At 37.4% G+C, this 21,683-nt stretch overlaps 1 protein-coding gene across 11 annotated transcripts in view; it reads left to right on the top strand.

Moving 5' to 3' along the window:
* The window catches only part of HDAC8 (histone deacetylase 8), a 218,122-nt gene that overhangs the window by 68,366 nt on the left and 128,073 nt on the right, over positions 1–21,683 (top strand). For 10 of the 11 annotated variants that reach the window (XR_007409310.1, XR_007409309.1, XM_025466192.3 and 7 more), the window contains one exon: positions 20,003–20,175. Coding sequence is in view for 9 of the 11 variants with exons in the window: in XM_025466192.3 (XP_025321977.1) it covers positions 20,003–20,175 (173 nt within the window). In the remaining 2 variants the exon portion in view is untranslated. Of the gene's footprint in view, positions 1–20,002; positions 20,176–20,262; positions 20,641–21,683 lie in introns of those variants that run through there. The other variant, XM_049107255.1, reaches the window with a different exon arrangement.

Genomic DNA, 21,683 nt, shown 5'->3' with positions numbered 1-21,683 from the left:
CCTTTATTTTTGGAGCCTGCCATTGATGGTTTTAATTGCCTCTCTTTGTTCCCCTCAGGCTCTGTTCTGTCCTTCTTGAGATGTGCAGATCAGAGCTGCTTATGTAACTTTATCAATGAAGGTATCCTGTGGTTCTGTGTAAAAGGAGAATTATTCTGTTTTTCTTTTAATCCTTTTCTTGAGAGTACTCAATATTTTGCTGTCCTTTTTTTACCATAGCAAGAAACTCAGTTTTTCTCTTCAGTGCTCTGTCCACAGGGTTTCCTAGAGCTTTGTCCTGGGCCTTATTTGAAAAGTCAGCACCCATCATCCTGCAGGGATAGTTTGTAGTATTTGGCCTTCCCTAAATAGATTACCTTACACATGCCCCTATTAAAGGCCATCTGCCAATCATAAAACCTCCTGAGATATACCTTTATCCTCCATCAACTTGGCATTTCACTGCCCAGAAAAGCTGAGTATTATCTTCAAACCTAGAGAGTTTGCTTTCTCCCAAGGAAATCTATTACTCACCCTTCTTCCCTGAGAATAATGTCTGTTTCTCCCTTATATTTTTTTCAGTCTCTCTAAACCAGTTCCTACTATGTGACAAAAAATTTTAATCCCATAGTAATTCCTGTTTCAATATAGCCTTGGTATCAGACTTAATTAGAAGCATTTAAAAAGTGAATTTAGCCCCAAAGAAAAGATCCCTGGAAGATCACATATGATTTCTCTTTACAGAAACCATGTTGCCACCACCCCCCACCCTAGTATACAGGAGGCCAGCACTGATTATTGGCGGTGTGATTGGCGCACTGCTAGTCTACACAGTGATCATCCAGAATAACAGGTTCCAGGTTTTCATTAGACGTATGATAATTTTCCCCTTTGATTTCTTTCAGAAGTCAGGTCTGGTCAGGGTGTTACATGAAGACACCTCTGATTCCAAGGGTGCCAGGAAGGCTTCCTGACCCAAACATCTCTTCCATCTGTTGACCGAAATTCCCTTAACAGGAAGTATACTTTTATTCTACAATGAGAAATAGGCCTTAAAATAGAATTTTGCCACAACCTCTCCTCCTAACCTTCACTCTGCCATAGATGTATGCTTTCACAGAGCTTTTCTTGATAGCAGATTTTGAAAGAGTTAGACCATGAGCACCCTGAGCATTCAGAGCAGCAGGTATTGGGTTAGTGGAGCAGTAGAAGGGAAAAAGCACAAAAAACAAAACAATCTTTGCCAACTAAATGGTTTTATAGAGGTTCAGCCCTGGTAACTATATCACATAGTTCCAGTCATTGTTTATGACTACTTGTAGTTTGTTGCTTAGAAGGAGAGTCTCTTGCCCATTTTCCATTATGACCTCATCTGCCTACCTCAAAAGATATAGTCAACATAGGAATGGCTTACCCATGTAAAAAAGTCATTCAGTATATCTATCTCCCTTTAATCCTTTATGCTCCATGAGCCTACTGATCTTCTGGCTCACTCCTAACCTTTGAAAAATAAATGACCTCTTATTGCTGGTCCACTTAAAAGATGCTCTAATTTTCATTTGCCCCTCAATTTCTAGTTTGCTCCTGAACTGCCTCTCCCTATAGGATTCATGAGCTCTTTTTCCTTTTTTTTCTTTTTCTTTCTTCCTGTATGCTTTTTCCTCTGCTATAGCCTTTTTGACTTTGCCAGCTAGTCCAACTTAATGGTTTCATCTTAAGATTGAGCAACACCCTCTTAATTTATAAAAAATAAAAGCGGGGAGGAGCTTAGGGTTTTTTTTTTTAATAGACTGGATAAGGAACATTTATATGGATATTTTCAACACCAAAAGACCTCGGGTTCCATCTTATGTAAAAGATAATTTCAGTCAGAGATACGTAGGTCATTCAATACTCACTTGGGGGATGCCTGGGTGACTCAGTGGTTGAGCATCTGCCTTCGGCTCAGGGCATGATCCCAGGATCCGGGATCGGGTCCCTATTGGGCTCCTTGCAGGGAGCCTGCTTCTCCCTCTGCCCTATATCTCGGCCTCTCTCTGTCTGTGTCTCTCAAGAATAAATAAATAAAAATCTTAAAAAAAATACTCACTTGGAAGGGCAAGGGCCACTGATTCCCAAAAGCTTCCCATAATTCTCATGGGAGCTACTAGAGTTGGTATTATAAGTAGAACCCTCTTTTAACTAAGATAAAGGAATATCAACACTGTTCTTGTAGGTACACCTCCTTCTTCAAACAGAAGCTCTGAGACCAGAGCTTGAGACCATGATAGTTATATTCTTAATTTACATAAGAGCCCACTCCCCCTTCTTGGCCACATGCACATATACACATAAAGTTTGATGGGAGAGGAAGGCTGTTTTACCAAAGGGAGGTCTGCTGGTTTCCGAGGTTTGTCATCTAAAAGAGGAAATACTGCTCTGCCTATATTTAACTTGTTTTTGCTCTCTGACTGTATCTGAATGCAATGTGAGATAGCCGTAATAATGTTTAAGCTATTACCTAAAACACTGTATTGATGATGACTTTGGGAGCATTTAGAGTTAAAGACTATGGGACAAAAGACAATGACATGCACTTCCTTGCTGTTGGTTCAGGAGAGGTTTTGATAAATAGTAGGGTACTGCTCTGAAACCTCAAATCTTGCAAAATGACCAAACCACTTGCCCACTGTGAACTGTTATGACATGTGTAGTTTGAAGAAGAAATTCAAGGTTGTACTTACACTTCTCAGTTTTTATCCTATCATTGTATAGTCCTAACAGCCAGAAAATATCCTTTACTAAATATCCAATTAGTGTATACCTCATAAGAAAGCTATATATATGGTGCTTAGAATGAGTATGGATACAAAACAGACTGAAGATGACAATTCAACATTTTGGGAAAAAAAACCATTTTATTAAGAATATTCAACTATTAACTTGATAAGATAATTAAGTACAAACACCACATAAGTATTTCACTGAAAGAAAAATACATTGTTAAACAGACTTCACAATGAATAGAAATAATGAAAGGCTCTATTTTCTTTTGAAAGGCTCTATTAAACAGGACTTTTCATTCAATAGCAATCTTTATATCCATATATGCAAAACTTTGCTGGTAAGAGCTATCAACCCAACCAAAGAAATAATCTTATTCTACTGAACTAGGGTTTCTAGTAGTAGTTTATTAAAGGTAAGAATCTACCTGTATTTGGTCCTTGACCTGTTTACCTTGAGTCCTATGGCTTATATTCTATAGCTCAATTTGAAAGAAACCTTTCTTCCCCCTCAAAGACTGCTGACCCAAAGAAAAATTTAAAGATCCTAGAAGTGAAAAAAAACTTAATATTTTTGCCTCCTGTCTTTTATGAGGGAAATATTATAATACTCCATTGTAAATAATTTTTTATAGTTCCTCAAATGCTAATTTCAAATGTTAATTCTACTGTGCATGGGCTAACCAGAGTAGACCACCTACAAAGAACTTGTTCTCTGGGATAACAGTAAACTCATTAAAGGAACAGATCATTTAAGCCTAAGTTTTTATTCCTTTGGGGAATTCCTTTGTCCATCTATACTGAGCTCCACTGCTTTCCAACAAGGAAAAGAAAAAACCCACTAATACTATACTACTATAATGTCTCAGTAGTATACGTTTATTGTGTGAGCCAAAATTCACCTCTCTGAAGCCACTCTGACCTCCCTAAAAAAAATGAGCACCTGAAGTCACCTTATAAAAGATTTTTAAAATATTAACAAAAATAAACTGGGATAGCTACCATGCAAGTAGAGGATTTATGTATCTTTAAGTATGATAACACTGTTTTATTCATTCATTCAGCAAATATTTATTGAGGGCCTGCTTTATGCTGACACTATACCTAGGTTCTCGTGGTGGTAAACAAAATAGATTAGGCTCCCACCCTGGAGCACTTGCCTGTGCCAGGAATTGCACTAAACATTTATTTGATCCTTCTCATTTGATCCATATAACAACATATGATCTACAATGCCTACAAAGGTAGGTATTCTTATTACCATCTTACAAATGAGAAAACTAGAGCTTAGAAAAATTGATTTGCTTAAGGTCACACAACTAGTAAGTGGCAAAGCCAGAGTTTGAATCCACATCTCTGCCTGTTAACCATCAGCTACCATGTCCCCAAAATATAACCTAGAAGTATGAATTTTTTCACAAGGAAGAAGTACCATCCCCAAGACTTTTGGAAAATTTTATCTCAGGGCATTACAGAAAACTCCTTAAAATAGAAGCCATTTAAGTTTATGCAAATGAGCCACATGATTTGTAGTATTCATAATTCATTGTGTTTACATTCGTGAAAGTGCAACTTAGGTTTTTTTGAGGATTTCATTTGTAATTTTATGGACAGAAAACAAATATAAATATTGCCAGATTTTACTCCTTAGGTTTTAAATTCCTAATTAAAGTTTGAAAATTCTCTAAATCTGCTTTTTCCTTTATTTGATTTCAATGGAGAAAATCCTGGCTTTCTGCTTTAGAAAGTAAATAGTGTCACATGTCATTTTTATAGAGGTCTTCTCATGGAATTACATCCATCTCCTGTGTGTTTTTTTAGATTGACATTGCTAAAGATTGTTTTAAAGATTTTATTTATTTATTCATGAGAGACACAGAGAGACAGCCAATGACACAGGCAAAGAGAAGCAAGCTCCCCATGGGAAGCCAGATATAGGACTCAATCCCAGGAACCTGGGATCACGACCTGAGCCAAAGGTGGATGCTCAACCACTGAGCCACCCAGGAGTCCAAAGATTTTTAATATTTTGCATTTTTACAACTGTAGGCATAATTTATATCATCTCTTGGTCCTGGCAGAAGGCCATATCTATGTGTAGGGTAGAGATTCTTCATCCATGCTATAAGCTATTCATCCAAAACCAATGGAATAAAATGAGAACAAAGGGACATCATTAAAGGAAATTTAAGTGAAAAGTTTCCATTCACTATTGACTTTTAATGTTAATATTTAAAGAAGAGATGTTTTAATGATGATAGGTTTTTTTCTTTCATTGTAATGATAAATCATCTAGAATTTATCTTACACTTGGGATTCCAAACTCCTTATCATTCAGTTTTACAATCAGGTAGGTAGATCCTCAGTGAAAGAAAACTCAAAAATTATAGCCTACTGTTTTGGGTTTGGTGATATAGCAAAAGCAATACAAGTACATGTTCACACATAAAAATTTTAAGCAATACAAATATTTTGAAATTCTCTTTCATTTGATAAGAAGGGAAAAATTCTCTGGAAATTTATATTTAAGAATGAATTTCTAGATAGCTTTACTTACATTTTTATTACAACATGATAGCTGGTAAAAATCCTTTACAGAATTTTTCTCCCTCTTCATTTGGGTCATAGCTACAGCACCCTGATCATCACTAGCTCACTTTGGCCCAGTGATAAAGGCAACAGAATCTGCTAATTCATTTTCCAAGCCTTACACTTTGAACTCAGTGCTCTATAAGTAAGATATTTGTATTAAATGCTTTTGTTCTAGTTGATAAACTTCTATCCTGGCTCTATGTGGAATGGCAGATATAAAATTGCCTATTGTTTCTGGAAGATGGATGACTCAGACTCTAATTAAATTCACTGTTAATGTTAGACACAGGTGAAAATGAGGCCGAAATGGGCCATTCATTTATTGTTCCTACTTTGATGTGTCTTTTAAAATATTAAAATCAAATTATATTAAGTGCCTAAGAATATAATAATTTGGAGGGAGGATACTGAGCTCAATTATCTAAATTGTCCTGTACCCTCTGTCAGTGAGTTTACCCTGCCTATCCCCAGTACTTAGTTAGGGTTATAATAGAGAACTGTTTTTTTTTTTTTTCCATCTCTGAGCCTTTGAGCTTTAAATCCAGGTGGTTAGAGGGACAGTTCTTATATTGTTCTCTTTTCGCTCTTGGCCTGTGTCTTTCATGACCAGGAGTTCCTAACTCCTGCACCAAGTAGCCCTGACATCATGACAGCACCCTACTCCAGCAAACAGTCTTCACAGGCAATATTTTTTCATTTAATTCAAGGAAGACAGTCTCCTGGAATTCTGTGGGTTTGTTCTATCAATCTGGTGTGCACCTTTTCTTCTCTCTTTTTAGTGTTGAATGATCCCTACCCCCTGGAAAAAGTGACCTGATTCTTCCACAGCAGTTTAATAGGTTCTGATGCTAAAACATGCTCCGAAACTATCCAGAGACAGGAAGACCTTGCTCCTAAATGGAAATCTTGAGAATTATACCCTTTAGTGCAGGGCTGCTCTGAAAAGAATTCTAAAATTGATAGTATCTGTGCTTGATATAATGTTCTGACATCAAAATCATATTAACTCCTCTCAGCTGCTATACGCCATGTACCCCCCCCACCCCCATCCTAATTCTGCCCCCTCTAGTGTTCTCTTATCACTGCTCTGCTCCTTCCCTTCAGTCTAGCCTAGAAAAACTACCCTTTAGGCTTTGCTTTCATATATTATAGCTTTGAATGACTGCCTGACACTGCTGTTCACCCAGCAACTTCCAGCACTGATGAGCTTCCTCGTTGTATTCTGTTGACATGGATTGTACAGAGATTAAGTTAAATCTGATGTCCCCCACCTGACAAAAAAGCCCAATGCTAAGTTGGGCTGAGCTTTGCTCTCTGAGCACTGTTACCCACTGCGCTATCAGGAAAGAGACATACCCATTGATCCTTAAAGAAGGGCCAAAGAAAAGACTCCTCAGAAAAAGCCATATTAAATAACCAGCTATCAAGTTAACAAGTGAAAGTGTACGTATGTGTGCCAGGCACTAAAGGCAATGTGTTTGCCTAGAGACTACAGTACAGCTGAAGAGTAAACTGGAGGGAAAAGGATTTATGTGCACCCACTCCAACCATAAGAATCCTAAAGAGGAAGGTGAGGAATGTAGCAGAAGGGGTGTGGGGGCACCTTAAATATATTAGGAATGAAAGTAGAAAAAGATCTATCCTATTTAAATATAGGCAAGCCTCACTAACTCAGCTTAATTAGAGGAAAGTCAGTCTGAATCATGGAATATTTTTAAATGCATTTTTATTACTTTCAAGCACTGGACATGCTAGTAATTCAAACTAGACTAACAGTGCCATACAGCACCTCAGGGAGGGAGCTTTAAGAATCATTGATAATTAGCATATCAATTATTTGTATGTAAGTGGATGTGTACAAAATACACAAAAAGTTTATTTTCTTAAGTAGGACAAACATTCCCCAGTGCAATCCTGTTTACACTATTAATTTGCTTAGCCAGCCCTTTTTGTGCCAAAATAGATGTATGTAAGACATGCTTATTTCCTCAGGGAAGAATGAATCGCTTCCCTGTGTTTAGTCCAGTAACTAAGAAGTGGAGCGCCACTTGATTGGTTTGGGATTTCTAGAATATGGAGTTTTGAATTTGCATACAGACTAGAGAGATTTCATAAGGAGAAGATCTGGCAGCCATTGCCAGAGACCCAGTTTCCCCATCTGGATTTCATTGAAGTGATCTGGATTTCATCAAGCAACAGGACACTGATCCTAAATGATCCACCAGATACTCTAACATAGACATGTTAAAAATACATCCTGCCTCAGAAAAATAAAATATGATGAATTGGAGTTATTCTATGTGTAGTACTTAAAAGTAATAAAAATGCATTTTTTAAGTCTCACAAAAACCATGCAATATCAAGTTAATGATGAAAATCAATCCCCAAACTCTTTCTTACACACCTCATTGTGTGACAGCATTGCAGAAATTTCCAATCATCTGGGAAACGATATTTTATTTTGATGAGCTACACCAGGTGCTAACTATATGGCAGGATTTTGTCTTAGGGAGGCTCCCCTTGGTAAAGAAGAGTGAGGGAAGAGCTAGGGGCATGTTTATTGGCCCTAACAAATCATTATTTTCTATCTAAGTTTGAAAATTAGAGCAGTTGAATTGAAAAAGAAGTATCAGGTATATAGGGAGTATAGGAAATATGATTAGGAAATGAGAAACAGAGATACAGGCCTGTATTTCTACCTATATGTATTAAACTATGCTCTAGGTAAATTGTAAAGTCTGCAAGGCTTAGAGAATAAAAACTAAGCACAGAGAGCATAAGCACGAGCAGTAAGTACACACACAAATGTTGCAACTACAGGTTGGAATGATTCCAGCTCTCTCCTTTCCCCCAAGGGCATCACTATCCAGGGTCTGCAAAGGCCAAATAGCTGTTTGGCTTCCATCTGATTTTTTGCCCAAGAAATCAGAGAAGTCGGTTTCAATTTTAATAATATATTATCCCAACCTCTATCTTAACAGAAAGGCATTTGTGTTTCTGCCCCTTCTTAAAGTGAATTTTGTGTTTGGTGAAAGGTAATAGATTGGCAGCACTGGAAAAGGAATTACTGTATTCCCAGAACAGGTATAACCAGGTAGTGACACTGAAATTGCTCTCTGCCTTGGGGGAACATTAGAGTACTATTTGGGAACTCACTGCCTTGGTGTGCTGTGCTGAACTCAACAGTATCATAGTGGGCTGAAAGAATTGGCATAGCAATCAAAGGGCCTGCCTTCAGGCCATTCATTTATTCATTCAACATTAGAGAGTGCTTAGGATGTGCCTGGTGCTGGGAGAAGACTTTTGCAAATGTTCTATCGTCTAATCTTCAGAATAACCCTGTAAGGGAGAAAATATTCTTATTTTACAGAGAAGGAAACTGAGGTTCAGAGGAGTAAAGTGATTTGTCTGACCCCAAGTACAGTGTTCTCCCTGAACCCTGTGCTGTGGAGGCTGCAGAGAAGGTGGATAAAACATATGCCCAAATGTGACATAGAGCTGAATGCAATCTGTGCTGTGTGAATGGTCTTGGTGGTTACAGAGCAGTGAAATGTCCTACCCAAAAACAAACAGTTATTAGTACATCTAGGATTCTTTTAAGTCTTCTTCCATTTTGGTTTTGTTTGGGTTTTTTGTTTGTTTATTTATTCTAGCCTTAGCTCTCCAAACCAGCATGCCTCTTGCTCACCCTAGCCTCTGCCCAATAATATAAACTCTGCTTGCCCAGGCCTATGGCCTTTCAGAATAAGAAGAGCTAATAAAGAGCACTGGGCTCGAGTGAAATGAGCACTGGATTTGAATTAGAATTAGATTCTAATTCCAACTCTAATGATTCACTTTAGGCCACTGGTAAGGTCCTTTAATTCTTTTTTTTTTTAAGGTCCTTTAATTCTGAATGACTCACTTTCCCCTGTGAGAATGAGAATGGTTTCTTTCAAAGAGGTAAAGAGATTAAGTAATAATAAACTAAAAATAGTGCACAGCCCTTTCTATTGCCAAGATGACATATAATTGATGAGTAGAATTACGTACTTGTAAGGCATGTAGCAAAGAAAGAAGTGCCAATTAGAATTCATGTGTCTATATAATAGACTCAGCAATGAGAGGAAAGATGTCCATGTAAAATGTTAAGAAATAGCATCTTGAAAATTAAAACAGCCAAAGGGATGTAAAGATTGTTTATTGGGGGTAGCAGTTAGGAGTTTAGGGGCTTGGGGTTTGTTTTATTTTGTGGCTTTGGGTTCTTTGGTTGGTTTTTTTTTTTTTTTTTTTTTGTACTAAAGATCTTAATTTAGAAACCAGTACAGCTTGTCTGATGCTAAAAGCAGAAAGAGAAACTTCTAAGAAATTAGATGTCTTCTGGATATGGCCAAGAGGTACCCATGGCCCCAAACAAAATGACACATCATCCTCATTGCAAGGAGCTCTCTGAACTATTTCTCTGCATCTCTGAACTATTTGTAAAAAATATTCAGGAATCACTGAGGCATTTACCATATGCTGCATTCCCTGACATGTTGAGTTTTTGCAGAATGAGTCAGCAGTACCTGAGTTGAGATAGGATTGAGGGAATTTAGAGAAAACATGCCTGTGAAAAGTTGAAGAGCTCCCATTTGGGACTCCATTAGTGATACTTTGAGTCCTTAACACAATCCCCCTCTGAATTCCATCCAATGCAATAGGTTTAAAATTTATATTACAGAAAAGGTTTTGCTGCTGGAAATAACTTTGCTCAGGCTGATTTGGGGAGTGAACAGCATTAGTAACACATATTTCTCTCTTCTCCCCCTCTGCATCCTACCCTTTTTGGTTTTTCAACTTTGAATTCCTCCTTTTTAAATTTCTGTTGAGGAAGTCTTTAGAGGTTGCTGAGAGTGCTTATTGGAAAACATAAAGATGATAAGGCTTGTCTAGGCTGTTTGCAAGTTAACAAGTTAGGAGGTGATCCTGCCCCATCAGAAGTCTGGCTAGAATGACAAATTTGGATTACCTGATCCTACCATCAGCATTGATTATGGGTAACTGTAACACCATCTCTCTGGGATCCCATTGCCCCAAGTTGAATCCTTTAGGGCTTTAAGTATTTAAAAATAAACCAGACAAAACCAGGTTCCGCCTCTGGTATTTAGAGGTAAAGTGGCACAAGTGAATGACCTCAACAGCACACCTTAGAAACTATGGTCTACCCTGATGGAATAAAAGAAGAGAGGATAACTCTACAATTTGGTTCTTGAGCTTTTCACTTTATCTAAAAACATCACTAATGTCATCACCCCTGGCTTTCATCCTCATCAGGCACTCACAGCCCTCAGCAAATCAATGCCTATAGGAACAACTGCCACAGCTTCTCTTCCTCATTTGCATAGCCTTGTCTGAAAACCGGACTGCTGAATACTGAAGTATTAGGTTTCTCATCAAGAAAATACATTTCAAATAAATATCATGTGTGTTTCTAGGAAAGTTACTAATCTAATGTAATGAGATGCCTGTCCATCCTTCCTATTCCCCCCACCCCTGCCTCCTTTCTGGGGAAGAGATTTTAGACTTCTCCAAAACCTAAAATTAATGATTTGCTGTGTAGCAAACAGTACTGTTACAGTGGTTAGGGAAACTTTCCCAAAAGCAATCTAGAGTGATATTTTATTCATTTATTCACTTAATGATTATTTATTGAATGCCCACTATGTATAAGGTATTGATTCTACCTACAAGGAAGTTAATGGAAATTTTAACATTATAGATACATAAGGGAATATACATCTGTATTTATGATCAATTAGAGTTAAATAAAATAAAATGTAGAAAGTTATAAGAACCATAAAAAATAAAATGCTATTGGTACTCAAAGGGTGAAAATGCTTCAGAAAAAGACTTAATTGAGGAGGTAACATTTGATCTGGCCTCTAAAGGGTAGCTAATTACTATATCTTTACAAAGTGTGAATATGCATATGTGTATGAAATCTGGGTCAAGTATTTTTTTAAAGATTTTATTTATTTATTCATGAGACACAGAGAGACAGGCAGAGGGAGAAGCAGGCTCCATGCAGGGAGCCCGACGTGGGACTCGATCCTGGGTCTCCAGGATCAGGCCCTGGGCTGAAGGCGGTGCTAAACCACTGAGCCACCCGAGCTGCCCTGGGTCAAGTTTAAATGGAGATTATAGAGAAGGATATTTTCTACACAGAGGATACAGAAAGATCAAAGTCAGGAGAGGCTGAGCTATGTACAAAGAACATTGGTTTAGTTTGGCTGTACTGTAAAGTGTATGAGAGGGACAAGTTGCAAAGAAGATTGGAAAAGTGGATGGGAATCATCATGCAAGAACTGGGATTCTTAACTATAAAAATTTGTACCGTATTCTTTTTATATCATATACTATACTCTGTGAGCATTTGGGGAGCTGCTGAAGATTTTAGAGTGAGGAAATAATATGATCAGAGCTTCCTTAGCAAGATTAACACAAAAAATAATAATGCTGTGCCTGCGAGTGCTGTTATACAGAATAATGTGTATAAAGTGGCTAGCACAAGCTCCTGATGAGTAGCAGCTTGGTAAGTCATGGAAGCAGGTACACTATAGTAGTTTAAAGCATTGACTCTGGTGCCAGGCTGCCTGGGTTCAAACCCCAACTCTGCCACTTAATAGCTAAATATCTTGTACAGATTTCTTAACTCTTCTGTGCTATTTCCCCATCTATAAAATAGAATTAATAATACCTAATAAATTGTTAAAAGAGTCAAATGAGCTAATACATATAAAGTCCAAGGAACAATGCTATGTTTTGAATAAAGTACTCAATAAATGTTAGCTGCTATTATTATTAGTTTTTTACCCATGAAGGAGCTGGAACTTGAACTAGCCTTTAAAAAGTAGATATGAGGGCAGCCTGGTGGCTCAGTGGTTTAGTGCTGCCTTCAGCCCAGGGCCTGATCCTGTAGACCTGGGATCAAGTCCATGTCAGGCTCCCTGCATGGAGCCTGCTTCTCCCTCTGCCTGTGTCCCTGCCTCTCTCTGTGCCTCTCATGAATAAATAAATAAAATATTTTTTAAAAAGTAGATATGATGTACTTGTATAGAAAGGTGACTTGTAGGCACAAGGAAGTTTATGACAAAAAGAATACTTTCTGGGCAAGGTGACTGAGGTGAACCATGGACAGTTTAGCTTGCCTACAGAATAATCCGAGTTAAGGGTTTAGTGGAAAATAAGATTAAAAGGTAGACTGGAATCAGATCATGAAGGACTTTTAATTATAGGCTAAGAATTGTATGCATTATCTAAGGACAATATAGAGATATTGAGGGTTTTGAGTAAGGAAGTGACTTGATCAAAACAATCCCTAAGGAAAATTAATCTGATACTAGTGTGTGTGCATGATAGATTGAAGAAGTAAGAGACTTGTGTCAGGAAAATTAAATAGGAAGCTATTGCTTTGGGGCAGCCCGGGTGGCTCAGCAGTTTATTTAGCACCACCTTTGGCCCAGGGCCTGATCCTGGGGAACCGGGATCGAGTCCCACGTCAGGCTCCCTGCATAGAGTCTGCTTCTCCCTCTGCCTGTGTCTCTGCCTCTCTCTCTCTGTATCTCTCAAAAATTAATTAATTAATTAAAATAAAATCTTTAAAAAAAGGAAGCTATTGCTGTAATCGACAAAGGAGGTCATAAGGACTAGTACTGCTGTGAGAATGGAGAGGAAGGAATAGGAAGGAGAGAGATTGGTGTAAGACTGGTAACTGAAGAGGAGCAGGGAAAGGGAGGAATCACAAAGAGCCTCAAAGTTTTGAACATGAGTGACTGAAAGGATCGCGTATCATCAACAGAGACAAGGAATAGAGATGGAGGTAAGATGACAGGTTCAACACAGTTAAAATGAAGGTGTAAATCACAGATGACATTGTAGAGATTGCCAAGCTGATCCTCCAAATTAGATTTCATCAAAATAAAAAACTTTTGTGCTTCAAAGGATGCTATCAAGAAAATGAAAGGCAGGGAGACAGAACATGAAAGACTCCTAACTCTGGGAAACGAACTAGGGGTGGTGGAAGGGGAGGTGGGCGGGGGGTGGGGGTGACTGGGTGATGGGCACTGAGGTGGGCACCTGACGGGATGAGCACTGGGTGTTATTCTATATGTTGGCAAATTGTGTATTTAAAATATACAAATACTTACAACTCAGTATTAAAAAGACAAATGGCCCAATTTAAAACTGAGCATAGGACTTGCATAGACATTGCTCTAAAGAACATATACAATTACCAAAAGAATATGGAAAGATACTCATTAGTCAAAACTACCATGAGATACCACTTTACACCCAGCAGGATGGCTGAAATCAAACAAAACAGAAAATAACAAGTATTAGTAAAGATTAGTAAATTAGTAAGGAATTGGAACCCTCATATACTATACATTGCTGATGTGAATGTAAACTGATGCTACCACTGTGGAAAACAATCTGACAGTTCCTATAAATGAGGCAAATTAAACAGTCCATGATTCTCCTCAGTCATCTTGCCCAGAAAGTATACTTTTTGCCATAAACTTTCTTGTACCTGCAAGTCACCTTTCTACACAAAGTTACCAAATGACCCAAAAATTCTACTCCTAGGTAATGTAACCAATAAAAAGGAAAATCTATCTACACAGAAGCTTATACACAAATGTCCATAGCAGCATTTTTCATATTAGCCAAAAAGTAAAAATAACCCAGATGTCCCTCAACTGATGAATGGATAAATAAAATTTGGTATATACAGAAAAGGGAATATTGTTTGGTCATAAGAAGGAATAATGTACTGATACACACACACACACACACACACACATATATATATGCTACAACATGGATGAACTGTGAACATGTTATATTAAATGAAAGAAGCCAGTTACAAACCACATATTATATAATTCCATTTATATGAACAGTCAAAATCAGACAAATATATAGAGACAGAAAGTAGATTAGTGGTTGCCAGGGCCTGGGGATTGAAGAGTGGTAGGAATGGGTAGTAACAGCTAATGGGTACAGAGTTTCTTTGGGGGATCATGAAAATGTTCTGAAAGTCATTGTGGTAATGATTGTTCAGCTCTGTGAATATACTAAAAGCTGTTGAAGTGTACACTTTAAATGGGGAATTGTATATTATGTGAATATCAATAAAGTTGCTTTTATAAAGATTTAAAAATATTTTTAATGGAGCTGTAGCCACTGATGACCATCTGCAGATTTTTTAGTAGTATCAACTGACAGTTTCTTCTGAGAAATTAAAAAAGATAACAAAAAAATTTTTGGTTATCATAACCCAGAGGTCTTTCTCCCCTCAAGAGAGAAACTGAGAACAATAAGATCAGAAACTGGATTGCAAAGATGGATAGGTGGCCTTTAAGTGGGTAAATTTGGCAGTGCTGAGAAGGGGAGGAGGAGATAGGCAACTTAAACCTAAAGGAACAGAATTAGTGGGAAGGCAAAGACTAAAGATAGAAGAAAGAGCTTAATGGTGATACATGGCCCTTAGAGCAATAGGAAAAAGAATCTAGTGCCTGGGTGGTGAAATCAGCCTCGAGGAAAAAGAGGAATGTGAGGCAAGACATTGTCAGGTAAAGAAAAGAGGTAGAGGAAGGCATTTATTACACATAACTTCAACCAGCTCAGTCAAGTATGAGGCAGTCAACTTGACGGAGTTGGTTGAAGCCATGTGTCATGAATCAGCAGTTACCTCTGAAGAGGGAGTGGGGATGGAGAGAGATTTTTCACTTTTATTTGATAGACTTTGTTTGATTTTTTAGCATCAAGAATGTATACTCATTATATTCATATTTTTTAAAACATTGCATGGTCTCATTCATTTGGGGAATATAAAAAATAGTGAAAGGGATTATAGGGGAAAGGAGAGAAAATGAGTGGGAAATATCAGAAAGAGTGACATAACATGAGAGGCACGTAACTCTGGGAAACAAACGGGTAGTGGAAAGGGTGGTGGGCAGGGGGGTTGGGGTGACTGGGTGATGGGCACTGAGGGGGGCACTTGTCGGGATGATCATTGGGTGATATGCTATATGTTGGCAAATTGAACTCCAATAATAAAAAATAATAATTAAAAAAAATTGTCTCACATCAATGTGAGGAATTTGAGATGTAAAGAAGATTGTTATTAACTAAAAAACCTTTATGGAATTAAAAAAAATTGTGTGAGATAAAAAAAAAATTAGACTAGATGCTGCAAGAAATGTAATTGTTCACCAACAAGAGGTAAAGCAAATGATTGTCAAGCTGCACAGAGGGAGTGGCACATATTAATCACTCAAAAAATGTTTATGGAATTTGTTGAATTGGAGTTGTAAGCATAAACTGTAGAGGAAGCAGTTGGTTTGACTTCTCAGCTTTCTCCAGCAGAATAGAGCAGAAAATTATGATAGAGTGATTTATCCAAGAACTTAAGGATTGACAAGGCAAAAATGACAAAGGTGTGAGGGAATTAAGTATGCTAATAAGAGTTTTTGAAATGACTAATCATATTCTCCAAAATGAGTTGGGAAGCAAATGAGGACAAAAGATAGACTCGTGGACTTTGAAAATAGGAGAATGATAAGGTAATAGGAGTTAAAATGAGAAAAAAGAACAAGTTCAACAGGAAGATTGAAAATTGTACACAGAAAAAGCAGTTCATAGTCCAGGATGTTAGAAGGAGAGCATTTCCAAGCACTTCCTAATCAGGCCCCAAAGCATGTCTATGTGTATATATAACTAAAGTGGAGTGCAGGTGGACATCATTGTTCAAAAGGTAAGAAACTGTGATTTCAGAGAATTAGAAGGGTCACAGGGGGAAGAGGCAGGTCTCTTGTTCAATACAGTAAACCCATTGCCCAACATAGTACCTGGTATACAGTAGTGCCTGGTTAACATTTTTTTGAATGAATGGATGGATATTATAGCACTTATCATAGTTATTTGTTTTCATCTTCTTTCCCTGCTGGACAAGATGCTCCCTGGGTCTTACCTATTTCTCTATCTCTAGTGCCCAGCATAGGTAAGAATAGATGCTTGAATCAAGATCTGAGTAAACAAATGAATAGTGAACTGCAAAAAATAATGACAAGGAAAGGGAGAGACAAAAAAATTTATGGACCATGTGCTAAAGTCCTCAAGGGAGGTGAAAGAGTACCTTGGTAGGTCTTTAGATAGGACTTTTGATAGTGTTTGAGTGTATAAGCAAATGACATGGACTCAAAAGAGGAGAAATTGATGAGAGGAAAGAATACTGGATTTGGAAGTAGTAATAGGAAAAGGAATATTTCCATTTCTCTTTCTCCATCCTACAAATTCTGGAGGAATTGGCACAGTGTGTTTTCTACTCTGACCAACCCCCACCCCCACCCAATCTGTCACCTAGCCCTCTCATTTTTTCCCCCAAATTTGTCTTACCTTGCTTCCTGTTGCTCTTGTGCTTAGAAGCTTTGATATCCTTTTTGTCAACCCCTCTGCCTCCAGACTTTCTCTCTTTGGACTTCCATGCAACAGCAAAAATCAAAGTTCCTAAGCATCATTTTTCAGCAACATCAGTACCTATACTTCTCCAGTGACTCCTATTTGACTATCAAACCAAATGAAGACTTTCAGTCTTTAAGAGTGTACACCGTGTAGCCCTCAATTCATAAGCTGTCCTCACTTGCAAAAGCCCCCTGATAACCTTCAGCCTATTCTATGCTTTAGCCAGAGTATCTTTTCAAAATGTAAATTTGATCATTCCCCCAACACACATACATGCATGTAAACACACAGACGCACACAATGTTTGAAATGTTACACACTCTTGAAGTAAAAATCTCCACTCATTAGCCTGCCTGGCATATCTGGCCCTTTGTGCCCCAACCCACATTTATTCACTGGCCTGACTCCCACCACTGCCTGTTTCAAGCCACCATGTTTTTGTGTGTGCAATTTCTTCTCTGAACCTAGTCTCCTACCAATAACCCTCACAACCATTCCTGCTGCCAACTTCAGGATCTTCACCTCATATGCCTGTAAACTTCTCCTAATCTTTCTTTTTTACTTTTTATTTTGAGGTAATTATAGATTAAAAGGGGGTTGCAAAGAAATGTACAGGAAAGTCCTATGCACCCATCCTCCAGCCTCCTCCAATGTTGACATCCTGCACAATTATAATTCAACATCAAAATCAAGAAGTTGGCATAGGTACAATTCATAGAGCTTATTAAGTTTTCACCAACTATATATGCACTTGTGTGTGGGAGGATGCGGGGGGCTCTATGAGATTTTTATCACACAAATAGATTGCATTATGACAACCACCACCAAAATCAAAACTGTACCATCACCACAAGGTTATCTTCATATACTATTTTATAGCCACACCCATCCCTAATTACGGGCAATCTCCAATCTGTTCTCCATCCTTCAAATTGTTATTTAACAAGTGGTATATAATGGAATCATGCAGTATAGATTTTGGATTATCCTTATTCACCAAGCATAATTCTCTTGAGAGCCATCCAAGTTTTGTTCTTTTTTTAATTTATCGATAGTTTGTTTCTTTTTATTGATAAACACTACTCCAGAGGTATGGATGTACCACAGTTTGCTTAACCATTCACTTACTGAGGTACATCTGAGTGGTTTCCAGTTTGGATTGTTACAAGTAAAACTGCTATGAATATTTGTATACAAATTCCTATGTGAAAGTAAGTCTTAATTTCTCTGGTATAAATGCCCAAGAAGGCAATTGGTGGGTCATATGGTAAGTCTATTTTTAATTTTGATGGTAACTGCCAGACTGTTTTCTAAACTGGCTATACCATTTTACATTCCCACCCACAAGCTATGTGTGGTGTAATTTCTCCACATCCTCACTAGCAGTTGATGTTATCAGTATTTTTTCATTTTAGCCATTTTAATAGGTGGTTCCTTATAGTTCTTCTTATCTTTTAAGACCCAAGTCAAAAGTTACCTTTGTAGAGCCTTTCCTAACATCTTCTAGAGAAGTCCATTACTCCCTTCTCTGTGCCATCTCTGATACTTCATTTATCATTGTATTTTAATTACTGATTAACATAGTATGAGTCTTCCCCTCTGTTCTGAGCCACAGGAAGATTAAGAGCTGTGTCATATTCCTCTTTGTTCCTGCAACGTCTGGTACAGGTACATGCTGGACACAGAGAGGCCACTCAGTAAATATGTGCAAAATGAAAGAAAGAATGAATGAAGAAATATTAGTTTTTCCTGCCTCCCCCTTCTTCCTGTTAAGTAAAAACCTTTTTAGAACAGATATCATGCCTTCCTCTGTGTCTCCTGATAGCAGCTAATAGGGTGCTATATATAGATGCTCAATAAATGTTAGCTAACTATTCAGGTGGCTCATCTTCTCTCTGCACCAGGAGAAAGCACATGAGAGAAAGAATAGGCTTGAGTATTTCTCTATTAAGAATCATATGTCATAAGTTTATAATATTCTTATAATCTCCACAATCACTTAATATTTGCATAGATGAGAAATCAAAACAAAACAGTTTTGAGTCAAAGAATGCCTCTGCAGCTGAGCACTTTTCAATAGTTTCAATACCCTGGCTACATATGAATTTGGGAGAATGATATTTTATATCCCTGAATTCTTTTTGCAGTTTTAGAAGGATCTGGAATTTTCTGTTTTTGCTGCACTGGTATAATTCGACATGTTGATTATGAAGGGGTCATTAACCCCAACATTTTTATCACTTTCTGACTCTGTATTTTCTCAACTCTGAAGTATGTTAATTTGCACTTGTTTATATGTCTCTGTAAGAGTAACTCAGACCCATGAGGACTGGTATATGTTTCGTCTGGAAACTAGATTGTAAGCCCCTTGAGAGCAAGGACCTTAAGAATGTATTCTGAACAGTGTCAGTGTTCAATTAATGATAATACTAGAAGCCTGATTAAGGTCATCTGTCACATTGACAATTTCCTTTTCATCTATGTCAGGAAAAAAGCTATTAGATTGATTTAAAAGCACTGTATGATTCTACCCAAAATTATTCACCTTATTGCTCACTACAACTTATTCTTTAGGGTACTTTCAGATTTACAATTTTGGATCAGTTATTATCATTTCCTACCCTATAATATTCTGGTTACATATGATTTAGGGAGGGCTACATTTCATAACCCAGAAGTCCTTTAGCATAATAGAAAAGTAAGCTGATAACATCTATGCTTTCAAAGCATGTTAATTCTTTTCAGCAATTTTCATTGACAGCAAGATAATAAATTCAAAGTATGTTGACAATCTTAAATTATCAGAAATTTTCAGCGTATATGTCTTACTTTCCCAAATTGTAAAATGGAATAAATATGTACACTATGTCCTATGGTTGCTGAAGTTAAGTTAATATGAATATTTAAAGGAAGTTTGAGTTCCAAAACAAGGATAAATTTGGTCCTTGGTAAGGTAAAGGTGGGGGAAATTTTTTTTGTTAATCAATTTTTTGAGGTATAATTTATGTACAGTCTGATTCACCCTTTTTAGATGGAAAGTTTGATGAGTTTAATAGGTTGGGTCTTTTTTTCCTTCACTATTTGCTAACTCAACTCTACCTTCAATTGCCCCACCGCCACCACCCCTAGACCAAACTGACCTATCTTTATCTGACATTTTATATCCTTTTTCTTTTCTACAGTGTACTAAAGGAAGTATACATAGCCTTTAATCCCAAAGCAGTGGTCTTACAGCTGGGAGCTGATACAATTGCTGGGGATCCCATGTGCTCCTTTAACATGACTCCAGTGGGAATTGGCAAATGTCTTAAGTACATCCTTCAGTGGCAGTTGGCAACACTCATTTTGGGAGGAGGTGAGTACAAAGGAAGGTCACTAGGAGAATATGCTGACCTTCTTCCACATTTTGTCCATTGACACTGAGAAAACTTGGCTTTCTTAGATTGGATAATATCAACCTACATGTGATCCAGAAGCCTAAGTCAAAGAATTCTGCCCACTTCACAATTCAGCATAAGGAAGTACTGTGACATACTTCTCCTCAGCTTGGCATGTGCATTGACTCCTTGGTACTCTGAAGTCTAAGTTTTACTTCCTGAAATGAAGGCTCTTTGGTTAAAGGTGCCATCAGATTATATTAAGAATAGCGGATATTAACTCCAGTGGACTTTAATCCATCTTCTCTCAGTATAGTTTTTGACTCTCAGTTCTAATAATCATCCTTTGGAAACATACTACTAAAAGTCTAAGTCTACTCATATATAAGTAAGCACATGAATTAATTAAATATCTAAGCTGAATTTAAGAATGACTTCTCTTCCCCCCCAGCCCCCCCCCCAAAAAAAAGCATAGATTTGTTACAATAAAGCAAAATTGAGAGATCTAAAGTCTCTTGGGCATCCTTGCCTTCAATGTATACTGATGTTTTGTATTACTTAATCAACATAAAGCTGGGTCTATTCAATAGATGCATTTACACGTTTGTGAAAGGTACTCTTTACTCTTTATTACCTTTGAAGATTCTTTGCTAAGAATCTTCTATCTGGAACAATCTTTATTTCATTGGATGAATGGATTGGTGTGGGTGTGTTAAAATAACACAGTCAAGCAGATTGAGTTTAAAATGCACGTATTATGGAACAGCTAATAGTTTGTTTTGTCAACCCACTGTAAAAACCAAATTAGAGGAGGTTGTGGGAAGGCCTTATGAAAATGAGTAGCATTCAACTCAAACACATGAGCCTGGTCTTTAGCAGCCTCAAATCCTAGAGGGATCAAAATTACAGGTGCTTACAAGAGACAACCTCTTATGAAAAGCGGGCAAGACATCTATTAACTTCAACTCAGGGAAAAGATAAATTCGATAAGTATTGTATGACATATTACTTTCCTTTGACAGCATAAAGGATGCTGGTTATGATTCAGGTACAGGTAGGGGGAAGAAAAAAGCCCTTTCCACAACATACATCTGTGCAAATTCAACTTTTATTTGTGGCTATAGCCTTTACTTAGCATTTTCAAAGTTTCTTTGCTTTCTCAGTCCAAAATTTTGGCTTTTGTATATATAACTCTTCTTATGCAATATGTGTATTCCTGAAAATTCCTGTGTGTAAATGGAATTTTTGCAAATCAAATCATTGTATATATACCACAGAGAGCTTACTACTTAAAATCTATAGTGAATCTTTTTGTAATCAGATAATCATACCAACTAAGTTGATCTTCTGAATTCAGATTTTTTACATCAGGATTGTTGAAAGTAATAAGTGTTCTATTTCTCTTAAATTCTCAATCCCCAGTAGTACATAGACAACTAGTGGAGATGGCCATGTCCCCAAGCTTCACTGGACCCCATTAAGGCCT

This window comes from Canis lupus, chromosome X (assembly GCF_003254725.2).
Source record: "Canis lupus dingo isolate Sandy chromosome X, ASM325472v2, whole genome shotgun sequence".
NCBI classification, from domain to species: domain Eukaryota; kingdom Metazoa; phylum Chordata; class Mammalia; order Carnivora; family Canidae; genus Canis; species Canis lupus.
This window is presented reverse-complemented; position numbering and strand designations above follow the sequence as displayed.